Source organism: Xiphophorus couchianus, chromosome 7, assembly GCF_001444195.1.
Source record: "Xiphophorus couchianus chromosome 7, X_couchianus-1.0, whole genome shotgun sequence".
NCBI classification, from domain to species: Eukaryota; Metazoa; Chordata; class Actinopteri; order Cyprinodontiformes; family Poeciliidae; genus Xiphophorus; species Xiphophorus couchianus.
In genome coordinates this window covers 28070091-28087277 of record NC_040234.1, presented here as the reverse complement: position 1 = coordinate 28087277, position 17187 = coordinate 28070091, and the positions used below count along the sequence as shown (strand labels likewise).

The window sequence follows — 17187 nt, the reverse complement described above, 5'->3', positions numbered from 1 at the left end:
CTGTACAGGCAAAGAAAGAGGAACTAAAAGGCTCATAGCATTTTTGTCATGTGAATTTGTAAAATAATGAAGAGAAACATACAAAGAGAAATGTTCCTTCATGTTTGTGTCCTAACGCCATGAGACAGTGAGCCGCACTGACACAGTTTCATTGAGCAACATGCAGGCTTGGCCTGATTCCACCGGCAACATAACTTTCTCTAATGTGACACCAGCATTCTGTGCTAGCCAAATGATGTTATGAGACAGGAGAGCACATGTAGCCTAAATCCTTTAAAATACATAATGTTAGCAAATACTAATTGATTTCCACAACTGGTGAATCATTTCTCTCATCTTCACATGTACTTGATCTCTGCTCAGGTGTTTAGATGTTTAGTCCTGTTCGTTTCTGGTGTTTGTTCTCCCGATCTCTCCCATGAGGAGGCTGTCGCAAAAACACTATTTATACCTGAGTAAGTTCACTTAACCTGAGGATGCACTGCATTCACACCAGCCTCGTTCAGTCCGCTTCAACTGAACTTTAGTTCGTTTGTCTAGAAAGTCCAGTTCGCTTGGGGAGGTGTGAGTGCGCAATCGAACTCTGATGTGGATGAGGAAAGATAACTCTGGTCTGCCTACAAACCTGTGTCTCAGTTTGGTTTAAGTTAATTCTGGTGCGGATCAAACGCAAGGGAACGGGAGACTGGCCCAGAAGCAGGAAGTAGACTACAGAATTCTGGGTAAATACAACCACAACAAGTGCGAGAGTGAAACGCCGGAGGGAGAAATGACTCCTGTTTTTTTTGGTTTTTTTTTACCAGTGACAAAAGGGAAAGCTAACAGCTAGCTAGCCAGGAAAAGGAAGTTGCTCTTCAGAGGTTTTTGTGTCGTGTTCTTCTGTGGTTCTTGGTGAGGCGCCTTCACAGGGATGGAACAGGTTTTTCAATTAGTTTGTTTTGTTTGACACAGTGCAGTGTGAAAGTGAACCGCAGCAGCTGGAAATTTAACAAATGCTGCGATTTTGATCCCCAATCAAACCTCGTCTACCGGACTATCAGGTGTGAAAACATTCTTAATGTAACTTTTTACTCTGCTGTCATGTTTAACTGAATGTTACAGTGTTGGCTTATAACATTTCAAAATATTAAAATTCATATTAAATTAAATATGTCTGAATATGTTTCCAGATCCTAGATGACCGTTAAGTTGGTCTAACACAAAACTTACTGTACTTTATGTTTAATATTTTCCAGATTTCTTTTCTTAACTGTTGAAAGGCATCGTTCTGGGAAGCACGACAATCCATTCAACAGTATAAGATTAATTCCCAAGATGCAATGTTACAACAAAGAAGAAATTGGGCAAACACAGATTCATTTACTTTTTGTTCTAAGTGTAGAATAGTAAACTTGGTTAAAAAAAAGAAATGCCATTAAGGTAATTTTTCTTTTCAGGACCACAAGGCTTTTTGTTCTATGCTAAATGCATAGACTTGTGCAAAATCATGTTGACTGCAGCTAAAATTAGCTGCTTTGGTAACTGGTTATGGTTTCACTGATGACTAAGAAAAATGCAGTTTTTCTTAGTCATCAGCTTTAATCACAAACTCCCCCTGAGACCTGCATGTAGAAACTTATTTATGTAACAGTTTGCCTATACCTCTGCTCTTGTCCAAAGCTCTTACACAGAAGAGATACTATATATAGCAGCATATATGTACAAATATGTAAGCTATGACTCATATTGTGTCACTTGAGGGGTTGTTTCATAATAACAACAGATTGTGGAGGTTTTTGCATTTGGGAGTATGATTATTTTCAACGTTTGACGTCAGGGGCGTTACGTTTCCGTCCCTCCTCACACCCACTGCATCAGACAGAACTTACCTGCAAAACCGCAGTCGAGTTTTTCAAATTTTCTCTTTTTCTCAGACATAAATAGTCGGCCACTTATTAGAGGTAAATCATTGCCGAGGCACTCAGACTATAAGTCGGGAACCTTCCACCCGATTCCCTCCTAATGCTTCTATTCTTGGACCACGAACTACGTCACACTGTTTCCAAAGCAACGGTTTTGGGAGTGGGAGTGGGGCACAGGGTGGTCAGGGGGGGTTTAAAGGGAGGATGGGGAACAGGAGTTATAAAATACTCATAAAGCAAGTGATATATGTCAGTGGAGACGTGCCAGGAGAACATGGTGTGACTGAGGAAAATGGCTGGAAGGCTCCCATATCATGCGTTATAGTTATTAGTCTGAAAAAAAAATGGGGAAATGGCTAATTATGTACTTTTTAAAGGAATATTTTAGATGTTTTTTGTAGTGAGATTGTGGGAAGTTATTATTGTTTCCTACTTACTTGGCGTAGAAAGTTGTTGTATCACAAATTAGTTTTCGCTAACGGCTAGCGTGATGGTCCCTCAGTGTAGCTGCCATTGAAAAGGTTCTAATCCATTCAACACATGCATGTTATCTACATGCATATCAGTCTAAGAGGTAGTTCTGAAGTGTGTTGCTATTTTCTGAGGCAAATAATGTCCATGTTGCTGCGCGATATTCTGGTCGTGGCTTCCAGATGTTTAATCCGCCTCAGTGGCTACTACTCTTTAGCTTTAATTTGGCATCAATAGCCTCAATGACTGGATGTTCCTGTCCTGTTGCAGGTCTCTTCTGTTGTTTGGAAATAATGCTGGGAAGACTGGGAGTCTATAAAAATGTAAAAAACATTTTTTTTTTTTTACATTTTACTTTGACCTGAAGCAACAACCACTTTAATTTGTGGTTGTTGTGAGTTAGCAACAGCCACTTGTACCCCGCTTGTTTTCTTACAAGCAACTAGGTCATGGCTGAAAGGGTAGTTTAGATTTTTTGATGAAAATTTATGCGAATGTATTATTAGTAATAATTCTTTAGATATAGAAAGATGTGAAAGGCTAACACCTGAGTTGTGTTAGGCTAGCAAAGTCTGCCTTGCTGTTAGCCTCCTGTCTAGCTGTTAGCCTTCGGCCTAAATTGTTATCCTTCTGCGTAGCTGTTAGCCTTTGCCCTAATTGATAAGTCCACTGATTTTCATTTAGAAAAGTCATATTATCCCTTCAAACTCGTGACAAATTACTCACAAGATGGTATTAACTATTTTGAGAGAATTCTAAATGCCACCAATTTAAGCCATACTTCAACGTCACTTGGGAAGCTGGATATTTTTGTTGATGAATGTGACCTTTGACCTGAAACAAACCACACCGGAATGGAATTTAGAAACTGTATCCTTCCATGGTATTGCAACCGTGACATTTGAGGTTGAATTGAGAAGTCAAGCAGTGAGTAATTTTGTTGCTGTTTTCAACAAAACAGCTAACAGTCATAATGAGTCATTGATGAGTCACACAAAACCCAAACAAGACACTTTTCATTGAAAAAAAAGTATTCTCAAGAATCTCCCTCCTCCCCTAGACACACACACATGCACCCCTGCACACAGTGCATGTCCTCACACACACAGTGCATGTCCTCACACACACAGTGCATGTTCTCTTGATATCTAATGTCTTTTCAGTCTTGTTGTCACAGGACTTGGGGATCTGGGAAGTCACATGTTTTTGTCAGTGAATTCTTTTTCCACGCAACTAATGGCTTTTCATAACTGTAGTCCCGCGGCGGGACTGTTTCACACACAGTCTATGTCATTCCTTTAAATCGGTGAACTGGAGCATGAGCTTTAATTTGGGGGCAAAACCAGGCGGACATTCCATGCATGAGATCGGGGTTTCAGGGATGGACTGTGCGCTTGTTTCCATGTCAGGTGGGCAGATGGGGCAATTAAACCGTTCGGTTTGGGAACAAAAGCTGCAGAAAAAGAGAGCATGGCTCAAAGCGGTTACGTAAAGCATGATGTGCAGTTGCATAATCCGTTCATAATCAGAGGCAGGCCCATATATAGATGGCCCAGTTTCCTACTGGTTCATTCCAGCACGACAGTGGCACAGTGTCCTTAGCACTAAGGTTCACCTAAGGCAGCTTTGGCAAGGCTTTCATGTTCTTAAACAGCACTTTCTAATTATTTCCAGTCAGGAGAACTGAGTCTGCAGCAGGAACACGGCCAGTTCTTTGGTTTCTAGTTATTTGTATATAAAGATTGATTTCTCTCGCTGATGTTAAGAGTTTAACTGGCTACACATCGGTGGCCTTGTGAGATCATTTGCTGGGAATTCACAGCTTTATAAATAAACTGCAATGAACTGAAAAAGTTAAAATATAAGAATAATAATAACAATAAACTCTGTATGAAGGCCTGGAGATTTAACAGTGTTGTGTAGAACACCATTTATGTATTTTGTCGTCTACAAATCCTGTAGAGTTTTCTATAATTTTGACCTCCACATTGAAATCAACTGTAAACACAGAACGGCAACGAGTGATAATCCTGTTGATCTCTTGATTGGCCACTATAATCCTAAGAGAGATTCCTAATATCCTGCTTACAGCGGAATCATCAAACCTACCCAGTTATGTCCTAAGTCAGATTGTGGTGTTGCTGCAGGTAATACCTAGAAATACATAACTTCTAATCTCTTGTTTGGTCATAGTCGGACAGAAAGTCGATAACAAGAACTTTTTGGCTTAACATTAACCGAGGATGTGATCTCGTACTTTTACAGGGTATAATTATCCGAGTGTTGTTGCATGCAGGGGGAGGTGACCGGGGGGTTAAAGTGTTTTCTCAAGATCAGAGCAGGAATGGCGTCATTCCTTTAAATCTGAATAATTTGAGAGGCGGTTCAGCTGCCGAGAAGCAAACCGTGCAAATTGGGCTTTGAACAGTTGGTTGCAAGGGCTTAACCCAGACTGAACTGCTCCCATGATGCTCAAAGCCAGCCTCCCAGGCCATTAGCCAAGAGGAAAGAAAAAAAGACATTTCAAAGCTCAGAGTGTGTAGCAGGGAAATGATTCGACTCAGAGTGAATGTAGACGTTTCTGCAACCTTAGATAACCCTACTTATCTACTTATTTGACTTTACGTATCCTTAAAAATCCTACTAACCTTATATTTGATGAATGATGCAGAAATACTTGCGTAGATTTAAGCGTATGGTTCAAGCATTTGCATATTTAGTTGGATTCAGACCCTGAAACTGATGTTATAACCGTGGAATTGCAGCAGCATGGCAAAGTAACTCATTATACGTAAGAGTGGTAACTTCAGCATTTGTGTCATAATCCATTGAAGTATTGATAAAACTCAATACCTCATACCTCTAACTCTAGTCGAGAAGGCAAGGGTAAGTCTTCACTTTGATTGCCGAGGCTGCACAGTGCCACATTGTTTCCTTCCGACAAGAAAGCATTGAGTTCAAATCCCACCCTGGGGTCTTTCTGCGTAGAGTTTGCATGTTCTCTCCAGGTACTCCAGTGTCCTCTCACAGTTCAGAAACATGACCGATATGTGAGCCGGTTGACTGGTTATGACATAATTGTCCTTTGATATGAGTGCATGCATATGCAGTTGTTTGTCCTGTGTTTCTCTGTATCCTTGTGATTGACCTGTAGCCTTTTCAGGATGTACTGTGCCCTCACCTCTCACCTAATGACCTCTGGATGAATTGATGGATGGATTGTGATTGCTAGGTCCCACAATTGTTAGTTCTGTTCTCTTTAAGCAAGAAGTTCCTGATCTCAAATCTCAGCTTGAGTTTTTTCTCGTTAGGGTTAGCATGTTCTCCCGGTGCATGGTGGGCTCTCTTTGGGTACTCCATCTTCCTCCCACGGTCCAAAAACATAACTATTAGGTTAATTAGTGTCTCTAAGGAGTCCTGTGCGGTCGGGCCTCAGTGCTGAAATTGGTTTTCATTGTCGCATTTGCGTGATGAAAATCGTATCGTTTTGTTCTCAGCTTGATGCCGCCCGCCGCTTCTTGCCACAACCCTCCTGGTGATCTTCCTGCCCCCGTCTGCATGCGAAATGATTGTTTGATTGATCAGAATTTTGTAGGTGTGTTTGTTTATATGCAGCTGCCCCAATTATTCAACTTCCAGAAGCCAGCCTTTTCAGCCAGAGAGAAGGACGACTGGTTTGGAGGAACAATTGTCAACATTTGTCCCACTGATACCATGGAAGATGACATCAGATTTTTCTGGTCTTCAATAATTGCTGCCTCCTCCTCTGAACTTGTGAACGCATAATAGTCGGCCCTCTTTGCCAATTCCGCTGTCATTACTATATCGTTGTAAACCACACATACGACAGAACACCACGACGTTACTGCAGCAGGAGGGCCTTCTGTGTTATGTGTACTTTGAAGGGTGTGTGCAAAAATGAATGTCCTGCAACCACTTGACCGCACTGTTTGACTTTGGTTTAACCATTCTGGGCCCTTAAGTAGTCATTTGGTGTTTGAGGGTATGGTTGCTTTTCCGGTCTGTCTCTGTGCTGCCCTTTGATATTCTAGCAGCTCATTCATGGTGTACCTCGTCTCTTTCTAGAGATAAAGTATCTTTCTTCATGTGAAGTCCCAGTAAGTTGTTGACAGGCATTTAGCAAAATGACAATGAAATTAAGACAATTAAATCGTTCTGCTTCTCAGAAAACAACTATACACATTTAACCAATGAGCTTATGGAAGGTACTCCAAGAAAAACACTATTACCAAGGGACCTTTGACAAAAAAAAAAACGTACCCACATTAATGTGTGTGGTTTCTTTGTGTCATTGTTCACTGTTGTAATGTGGGATAATGTAATTAGACAATTGATTTTTCATAGTGTAAGAATGGGAGGTGGGAGTGGAGGACGGGGGAAGGGCGAGAAAGCAAATGGATGGGTTTGTTGAGGACAATGGCTCAACTCAGAGAGGCCATCAGAGGTCTGTTTATTCTGTCCTTACCTCATGCTCTCACTACCCACTGTTTGTTCAGACTTTTCTTCTTTTTACTTCAGCAATTCAAGGAGAAGCCCAGGCAAGTCAAGTGCTCAGAATATGTACATTTGTGGAAAATGTGAAGAAAATGCATGGACTTTCTCAATGTCTTCTCTATGTAGTTGGTTAAACATTGATGACTACAGCCAAATGAGCAACCATGCTCCACTTCACTATGTCACAGTATTGTTGCCCTCTGTGTGTGTAATGTGGTGTTGCTCCACACTTTATTGATGAGTCGACAATAATAATCAACCTCAGCGTATTTGTGTCAAAGAGGTACTTTTCGGTGCATCTTTAGATTATTTTACTATCCTTTACATCAGAGGTTCCCAGACTTATCCATGCAAGGCTCCCCCCCCATGCCCAAATGTCGTTTGTTTCTGGCTTTTGACACCCAACAGACAAGATGTACAGAACACTGACATAAATTTGCCCCTTTAAGATGTTTGTGGCACTGGTAGCCTTTATTTTTAGGCAAATTGTTTTTATAAAAACAAAAAAAGTGCAAAGAAAGAAGGTGCAAGAAATCCAGCAAAGTTTAGCCCATTTCATGCAGAACTAATGATTCATTTAGCTGTCCCACTCTCTCAGCCCCTCACAAAGCTATTTATACACTCTAATCGTGGTACAACTCAACAATCCAAAGGGGGGCTTCACTCATCCCCCCCCATGTCAGCACAACTTTTCACAAACGTTTTAGAGATAGAAACTTGTCTATCAGTTCATATCCCTGGTTCTATCTGTGCTTCTTGTCCAGATTATGTTAAAACTGCCGTCTTTACGGTAAGAGTCATCTAATGAGTGAGTTCCCACCAGAAGCCCGGTTCATGTTCCGCACACGGCGACCCTCATAAATGACTCAGCGTGAAGAAGTCGCCGCCCACATTCTGCTGCAGAGAGTGATGCAGCCGCTCAAATTTAGCAACCTTTTCCCCATCTTACGTATAGACGTGACATAACATGAACCTGGTGGCTATAGGTTCGTGAAATGACTCATCACTGAGTCCATTCCAGCAGTTATGTAACTGTGGTAGTTTCTCGCCATATGAAGAGTCTTCCTGTGAAGCAGACATCTGGACCTTCTCATGAAAATAAGCTGTTGTCATTCACCCATTCATCTGCCGACCTTAACATTTCAACAGTAATGCTTGTATAAGTTTACATCCAGAAGCCTCAAGTCTTTGCTGTTGTGAATTTTTTTGAAAAACCTTCTGCTCTGTTAATGAGACTACACTGCCCTCTTGTGGATGTTAATAGTAATACCTTTCTGTTTTTAAAAATGTTTTTTTTTTTTTTATGGGTCTGATGTAATTGTAAATGTCTTGTTTTTATTAGCTGTAAGTGGAAAATCATCATAATGGAATGAAAATATAGACTTTCAAACATCCTTTTGTGTGTAATTAACCCATATAATGTTTCACTTAGTGATAAAGTTCCTAAAGTGATATTCAAATTTAATGAACGAGTCTTAACAATGCAAACAAATGTGAAAAAGTTCTGATGAAGTAGCACTAAAATATGAATAAATGTTGAAAATAATTAGCATCCAGCTAATAGTTTGTAGACAGTACTTTAAATCAAGCTGGGCCCCACACCTTATTGATGTGTCTTGCAAAACTTGGAACTCTTTTGCATTTTGTCGTATTATAGCCACAAATCTCAGTGTCTTTTATTAAGTATGAATGTAAAGGACCAACACAAAATGCCCGTAGTGCAAATATTTAAGTGAATGGGGGAATAATGTGCATATAGTGTGACCAAGTTTAAGGAGTATTTTTACCTTTTCACAGTGCCACAGTAGCTGTGTTTCCATTACAAATGTCCACAAAACTTTGTCAATATTCTGATAATCTCAAAAAAAGAAAAGAAAAACAACAATTAAGTTTGTTTGCATGATTAGTCATTAAAAACATGCCGCAACCTCGTCCTCCAACTGCTTCCTGTCATCGGCTTCTTCACGGTTTACGCCAGTGGTAACATCCTGTTGTTGATCATGTGACTCTTGATGCCAAAAAAGTGTTTCCATTGCAGTTTTGTGAATATGGCAAACAAAAAACCAACAACAACAACAAAAACACCTCATCCCAGCACCAAGACTTCATATTGAGAAACAAGAGGTTTTTCTAAATTCCACTGTGTCCAATTAAGCAAATTAAATTTTTGGAGAAGTCCGATTGTGGGATTATATGGTCAATAGAAACGCAGCTAGTAGTCTTTTGGTAAGCCTTTCATTTGACCATTTAGATAAAGATTATTTAGCTGGATCTCACTGAACTTTGAGCTGACGTCTGTTAATGCTGGTTTTAACCCAAGAGAGTGTGTGTTAAATGAGCTAAGTTGTATACTACTGTCTGTAGAGTTAACTTGACTGGACATCTTCATTATGGCTCAAAATAATACGAGTATAAACTCATTTTAATAAAGCCAACACACAATTTAAGCTGAAAACAATCCAGATGTTCCCTGATGGGGTTCAGATTCGATCTAAGACTCACCAGGACCAAAATGATAAACCTTTACAATACTTTAAATGCAACACAGCCTAAGCGATAAAAGATTAAATACTCCAACTGCACAGTGATGTTCAGAACCCCCCCTAAAAAAACAAAACAGGATTTTTCAAAGAATATCTGTTGGTCCTGAATAAATACATGATGATAAAGAAACATAAGTATGAAAAACATAAATAAATATGTGCTCTGCTTACTTGCCATACAAGACTACTTTATATCAAAGTAAAAATCAAAAGCATGTTTTGATACAAACACAAAGCGGAGCCCGAAGAGTCCGAAAGCGGTGAAGTTGGAACTAACACAAAAATTTCTGTTGTTCTAATTTTCCCTGATTTGTTTGTGCTTGGATGGTGGCTCTGTCGCTAACTGGGATTCTGTTTGTGGTCCTGCACCACAAAAGCGGCCGGCATCACTCCTTCTCCTCTGACAGCTGGCCGTTGATCAGGCCGGACTCCCAGAGATGCCACAGAGGAGCCTTCTGACCTCCGGCTCTATGAACTTTCGCCTCCTGCTGTGAGATAAGACAGAGAAAAGACGAGGCTTTAGAGCCGCAGATAAGCTACTGCAGCTTGATCCTTTCGATTTCAGCTCTTGCTCTCAGCTAAGCATTTGGAAAACATTCGGATATAATCGTTTTCTGTTCTTGTACGTGGAAGAAACACAGAATGGTTGAGCTAAGAACAAGAAAATTAGATTAAAGTTCATCTTTGCTTTCAGATATCGTCGTGATTTAAAAAAAAATATATATTTTTTTACCTGCAAATCCCCAGATTTCTTCTGATCCGTTTTAGAGGGAGGTGGCCAAAGTCTCTCCAGCTTTCCCCTGGACTGTAGTTTGACATCTAAAGGAACGGAAGAAGAAAAGATAAAAACAACTAAAGTTTGAAACTAATCAAAGCCTTTTGGCCCCTGTTCATATTACAAATGTTTATTAGGCCTCAGTATGTTCTGCAGCACCTGAATTCCTGGATGGTTTTGTTAGAAAACATGCTAAATTGAAATATTTACGACCAGCACAACCATTTTGAAGAATGGCATTGTTTTTGGACAGAATCTCACCGTAGACTAAAGGTTTGTCCGGAAAATGTTTACCTCATATATCCCTGTATCACAGAAGAAAGGAAAATGATGCAATTCATTTGTTTATCGTGAGAATAGCAGTCATTTTAGAACAAGGCTGTGCGAGTCAAATTGTGGAAAATGTGAAGAAGCTAACCTTAGCGTAAGCTTGTTTTGGGTTAAACATCCTGCTTACTATCAAATGTTTAAATCTTATATACTTTCAACAAAAGAATAGGACACATCTTTTTCACATCTTCCACAATTCAATCAGAATTGTGGAAGATGTGAAAAAGCTAACCTTAGCCTAAGCTTGTTTTAGGTTGAACATCTTGCTAACTGACAAATATTTGAGTTTTATTTAGTTCAAACACAACATTTTTGTAATTAACTTGCTTATCCTTGATACAGTTTTCATTTCAGAATAAGAATGTTTGGAATATTATATGGAAATTGGTGAAATATGTGAAGAAGCTGATGCTAGCTTAAACTTTTAGCTAGCTCACAAAAAAGAGCATGGATAGATTTCAAGGCCTTAGGTTTACTGTATATTTAAAAGTCCTTAAAGTAAATATGGAAAATTGTGTTCTTGCTGTCTGTACAGCTATGAAGAGATGTTCATAGTTCTTCAGAACGTCTTTTTACAATTGAGTAAGATTTCTCTAGATTCGTGCAGAGATCTGTAATTTTTCATGTAAGCCTGGTCAAAATAAAATCCTTCTTTATTCAACTAGGTCCATGTTAACACAGTCTTCTCCCTGAAGCTTTCTGACCTGGGCAATTTAAAGAGGACCAAACCCCAATTCACAACAATAGCATGAAGATATTTACTCGGGTGATTAAAATCTGTTCTTACTATACTAAGTTAAAACTAATAAACCTAATTTCTCCAAAAATATTATCCTATTAACTGAGTATCAAAGGAATTCTGGATTTTAAGAAACTGTGTTTATTGGAGCGCTTCACTCATTTTAAACACAAGCATGGGAATGAACACAAAGTTATATAACCACAGAAATTGTAATGTTATTTGTTTTTTTGAGCACAGCAGTGGTCAACTTTCATACGTTTAAACATAAGGGTAGGATATTGTTAATGCAATCTCACTTGTTGAGCATACAGTTCCCACTTTAGAACAAGAATGTCTGAGATTACTCCACCATTTAGGAAGAAGCTGATTTTGGCCTAAATAGAGATAATAGAGGCCATAGTCCTCAACACAGCCATCCATATCTTCCTTCTTCCTGTCTCTGTTTTATTTCCTGTATTGGTAACTCTCAATAAAAGCATCTAATGACAAGAAAACGTCTTAAACGACATCAAATTTATATTTTCATAATCTCTGCGATGGACTGGCGACCTGTCCAGGGTGACCCCGCCTCTCACCCATTGACCGATGGAGATAGGCACCAGCACCCCTCCCGACCCCAATGAGATAACGGTGTAAGAAAAATGGATGGATGGAATTTTATAATTTCCATAAAACATATCTTGCAAATTAATAATATGTCCTCCAAAATATCTAAGCTATTATTGCATATTTTAACTCATCAATGGAGCTCTTTAGTAGAACTCCTGCTATAACTTGGTGGTTTATCAAGATTCGTTTTGTGTTTAGAAACTAGGACTCAAAGCACCTAATACTTAAAATTCACAAATATCCCTACCTTGTCACACTTTTCCTGGGTAGCTATGCTGTCCATTAAAACGTAAATGTAAAATAAAGACAGACAAAAGGCCTCCTGTTGTCACTCAGCCTGCTGGCAACCATGGACTCAGATCAAGCTTGTTGCTAAAATAACCACCCTTGACCACAAGTGACAAGGAGGACACCAAGGTTGCGATAAGACTCATTAGATAACACTACTTGATGTTAATGTTGAGAGGCATACATTGAAGAGCCAAAAGGCCTGGGATGTTGGGATGAATACAAATCCCTGTGATTCTCAAACTAGAACTAGCCGACTGATTGTTGAAGCATTAAAGAAGGAAAAGTCCTGCTGTATAAACGATTATTTTTCTCAATTTAATCTTTGTATGTGCTCAGTTGATGAATGTTTTATCAAACGCATCACGCTGATGCAAACTGACCTGATTTAAGCATCTTTGTACACCGATGCTTTTCTTCATCTTCAGTTTTATGTTTGTCCTCCCCATACAGTGTGCACCGCTGTCTGCGCAGTTCTTCTTCTCGTTCCTTAGCCTCCCGAATGTCCTTCTCCACCTCCGGCTGCAGGGCCATGGCTGGGCGCAGCTTGAAGAAAGGGTTTTGCCACAGGATGGGGGATCCTTGCCTTTCCTTTGTTTTACCCGTAAACTCCACAGCGGAAGCGGAGGATTCGCTATTTATTGAGTCCATGCTCCTGTGCAGTCGTAGGTGCTTGTCGTGTTTTGAGTAAGAAGATGAGCGCATTTTGTCACGAGAACCCCCAGTTGGGCTCTTCGATCTGAGGGTTTCTGGACTTTTGTCTCCTTCGAGGGTTGTAGAGTTGCAAAGCCTCAGAGAGTGCGCCCTAGAGACAAGACAGGTCTTGAGGGAAAACATCTCAAGGCTTCGTGTGCGCTCCAGAACAGAGGGGTAAATGGGACCCTTCATTGCTGTGGTAGGGAGCTTCTTATGCCTTGTAGGTCCCTCCATGTTGCCCTGCTGAAAAGCCTCAAACAGCAGTTTTGTCTCCTTTAGCTGACGGGCCTCCCCTTTGCAGTACTCCCCAGGAATCTTACCCTGGTTGACCAGCACCAGCTCCCTTTGAATTTCCTGGCTTATCTCTTTCTGCATCTTTTTTTCAGAAAACTGCCACTGGCTTTGCTGGACGGTACATGCCTTCGTAAGGAGTGACTCAAGAGAAACATCTGTCTTGAATGGAATTTCCAATACATCCGGATTATCTGCAAGGTTGAAAACACCCCCAGCCCTCTGCAAGTTCTGCCTGGCCCGCGCCGTCTCCTGGATCTGTTTCTCCATTGAAGTTTCAGCAGCTGAAAATCGATGCCCGGCAGAAATGAATGGTATTTCACCGGGCATTTCACAAGGGCTGTGAAGTGGCAAAGTTGAAGATAGCAAGATTTCGCTGTAGTCGTCCAAAGACTCGTCTGCATCTTTTGTGTTGATCTGCTTGTGCTGTGCCATTCCTGGTGGCGTTGAAATAGTTGTCCTTGCTTCTGTGTCATTGTCCTCATTGTTTTTGTTCTCTGTCACATTTGCCCTCCGTTCCTTCTCATTTGATGCACCCTCCTCTTCATTTTCGTCACTTGTTACACTCTTTCCTCTAACTCCCCCGTTGTCAACCTCAGACCAAAACTTATCTTCTTCCTCAGCTTTTGCCACTTTGATAATCTCCTGGGATGTATTTGGGATGTCATCATGTCGTAGCTGCACCATTTGCAGACGCTGCAGCAGTTGCTCTCCTTGTTGGATGTCAGAAGCTATTCTCCGGTTCCCATCGACCTGCTCAATCATTTCTTCAGATTCTTGCTCAGAGCTTGTGAGGATGTTGTCCGAAGATCTGGTTCTACATACTACATACTCTTCCTTGGTACCGCACTTGGTTCTTTCCTCCGTTCCATCATTGGTAAATTCTGATGGCTCTGAAAATGTGAAATCATTGATTTTATTGAGATCAGACATTGTCCTTGATAACTCCAAGTCTCTCTCAAGGCAAGAAATACCTTTGTAATTTCTGTCACATTCTTTCTCTTGATTAGTTGTATCCCCTGGGTTTCCGTCCACGTCTGTATATATTTGTTTATAGTTTTCTTCTTCTTTCCATGGCGTTGGGCCATCTTCAGGCTCCTCATTTGATTCTTCATCCCCTGATGTGTTATTCCTCTCTGCTTTTCCAGTTTTGTCATGGCGTCGCTCCACCAGACAAGCTGAGTCATTCGTGGATTTTTGGTCTTGATAATCCATTGGTGTAGAGTTCATGTCATTGGAAAGCAATGTGTCATCCATAGGCTCCATTGAGGGCTGCATTGTACTGGTTATCTCTTCATCCAGCTCGTTCCGTGCTGCCATTAACTGCTTCTCACCATGGTGCCTGGCTAAGCTGCAGGGATTAGCTCTTGTTGCGTCAGCCGCTTCGGTTGGTAGGGTCACACCAGAATCAGCTGGTGTTGCGCTTCTGCTTCCCTCTGTTGGCGACAAAACAGCCCTGCAGGGTGGAGGAGAAGGGGGCTGGATGAACACATCGTCCGGCCCTTCATCGTCGTCCATCAAGCTGTAGTACCGCTTGATCTGCGCAGGAGCATCACAATAAACTTCGGCATCATCTTTTGAATTTTTAAAGATTTCGGAGCAATTCGTTGTATTTTGGGTCATGTCTTTGCAGTCCTGATTTATGCACTTACATCCATGGCTCTGGGAGAGAAAGCTTGATGAGCTGAGATATATTGTTGAATGACAACTTTTAGACAAAGTCAGAGGTTTATTGGTATTTCCCCTTTAGATCCAATAGGCTGCAATAAAACAACAACATAAATAGTTATTGAGGTAGACAATTTAATTATGCCAATAACTGGATTATTCTGCTGATATGCAAAGGGTGGAAAACATTTTGACCATTCCTAAAATAATGGTCGTTGTTTCCTAAAAGTAGGAAACAACATCTTTTGGCAAAAACTGACTTGGTGCCTGTATTTTTAGTAAAGTGATGATTTTGAACATTTGAAACTTTGCCACATTCTAAAAGGTCGTATGGTTTATTTCACGCATCTAGAAGTCTACAATCCAAAGACAGTGTACAACTTAAGTAGCATTTTACCTCACACCCTATGAAAGTTGTCACTAAACTTAAGACATTTCTCTGTAACCAGACATTTACGTAAACATTCTGTCTGATGTTAAATGAGAGCAAACTTTTCCTGTTTTAGGTCAGCTAGGATTTCTTGAAATGTGTATATATGGTAATGCAAGAATAATCGTTTTTTTTAATGACATTCTTCAAATGTAAAAGTTTGCATCTACTAAAATTACTAAACCTTTAGGTAATGTGAGTAAGCCCAGATGATGATGCTGTGGCTTTGTAAGCTTCTTGAAGACTTAAATGGAGGCAGAGCTGTGAATGTATTTTAAGGCAACACCTCACACGCACACACACACACCCTGCTTCCCTGTGTGACCTCATGGACAAATCAAAGGAAACCAACTAAGCTATCAGGAGGAAAACTTTGGACATTTGAAGATGTTGCCTGAAGGTAACGAGAGTGTGTCATTGTCCGCAGTTAAATGAAACCTGTACTGAAAGGCCAAACAGCCAGGAAGAGGCCATTTGATTAAAAAGCAACATAAATGTCAGATTACAGATTATAAATTAACTCAGACCATCATTTTTGGAGACATGTCCAGTGACATTATAAAACTACAGCAAAAGTGTTTGGTCATAATCACCTATTGCTACAAAACGGAGGAAAAACGGAGAAGCTTGCTAGTTGAAGAACCATCTCAACAGTAAAGCACAGTGGTGGCAGTAGCATGTTATGTGAGTTCTGCATTTCACGAAAAAGAAATTACATTAAGTGGAAATACTGAAGCAATCTCTCAAATCATCAACCAGGACGTTGAGGCTTGGACACAAACATGTGTTCCAAATAGACAATGAGCATAAGCCTGCCACCAAATAGATGACAAAATGTCTTAAGGGCAAGAAAATCTGTGTTTTGGAGTGGCTGCCAGAAAGTCCTGATCTCAGGTCCTTAGAACCAGCGGCACCTCAGACGAGGCCAGTAGAAAAGTTGATTTGGCCACGCCTCATCCACCTTATTCCTACCAATATTATTGGTAGGAATATTTGTAGACAGATTTCAAGATGTGTGTGTGAGTAAGCTGACCGACAACCTAACACAGTCACTCTTGTTCTTTTCGGAGAAAGGGGCCAAATTTCAAGTAAATGGGTGTGAGAAGCCTGTGTGAGTAAACCCAAAATGTTTGACACCACTCATACAGACAAAACAAAAAAAAACAAAAACAAAAAAAACCCAACTAGAAATAATTTGCCAATTCTACCAGACCTAAAACAGAAAAAAACGTTTAGTCTGAATTGTTGTCTGGCATTGATAAAATAAAAGGTAACATTTTTTTACATAGTGTTTGTAAATATGGCTTTAAGTGTATGGATTAATGAAGCATCAAAGCAACTAAGAATTCAATTAGCTTTCTGTATTTGTCTTGGTGCACAGCTGCGGTGTTGCCCGGGTGACATTGTTCTGCCTCTGTGTCCGAGTCCTCTCAGTTGTGCTGATAAAGGGAAAGAGTAATCGGCTTTCCTCCGTCTGTCTAAACAGAGGAAAGCTGTGTGGACAGTGTCTGCCTGACTGGCTGGCCACTCAGACTCTAATACTCTATTTGGCGATTCATGTCGGTTCAGTAAATAGACTGATCTGGGACATGGCAGTGCTTTAGTAGCTCTAATCGAACTGCTCTGCTTGGACTGGACAGAATTTTATTCTCATGTTATTAATAAGTATACTTTGTATCCGATTACCTTTTTTACATTTTTTTTTCTTTAAACTTAACTTGTTCTAGGCTAATTATGATTTACAACAACGCAGATTTGAACCAGCTGGTCTATATTTACACCTGCACTGAAGGATTTAAAGCCAGTTACACCGCACCTTTGGATTATCAATAGTAGTTCACCGAGCTCTTCCAGCGAGACATATTAATGCACTTTAATGAGCTTAACCTGTTTACACTTTATTTTTGCAGAACATTTTGTTTTACTGC

The 17187-nt window shown here is 40.3% G+C and overlaps 1 protein-coding gene across 1 annotated transcript; it reads right to left on the bottom strand.

Annotated features, from left to right (window-relative positions):
* Nucleotides 1-9291: 9291 nt before the first annotated feature.
* On the bottom strand, nt 9292-15206 carry LOC114147630 (uncharacterized). The gene is made up of 3 exons (XM_028022135.1): nt 12558-15206; nt 10164-10249; nt 9292-9918 (listed from the first exon to the last, which is right to left on the bottom strand). Exons 1-3 carry the CDS (start codon nt 14782-14784, stop codon nt 9817-9819), a joined length of 2415 nt encoding a protein of 804 aa, XP_027877936.1. The 5' UTR covers nt 14785-15206; the 3' UTR covers nt 9292-9816.
* Between the last annotated feature and the right edge of the window lie 1981 nt (nt 15207-17187).

Bases quoted from the DNA above. Each gene is read 5' to 3' on its own strand.
- LOC114147630 (XM_028022135.1), bottom strand. From the start codon at position 14,784: ATGACCCAAAATACAACGAATTGCTCCGAAATCTTTAAAAATTCAAAA. The intron at 10,250-12,557 runs GTCAGTTTGCAT...CCGTTCCTTTAG, and splicing joins TACAAAGATGCTTAAATCAG to ATGTCAAACTACAGTCCAGG. The intron at 9,919-10,163 runs GTAAAAAAATAT...CTTATCTCACAG, and splicing joins AGAAATCTGGGGATTTGCAG to CAGGAGGCGAAAGTTCATAG.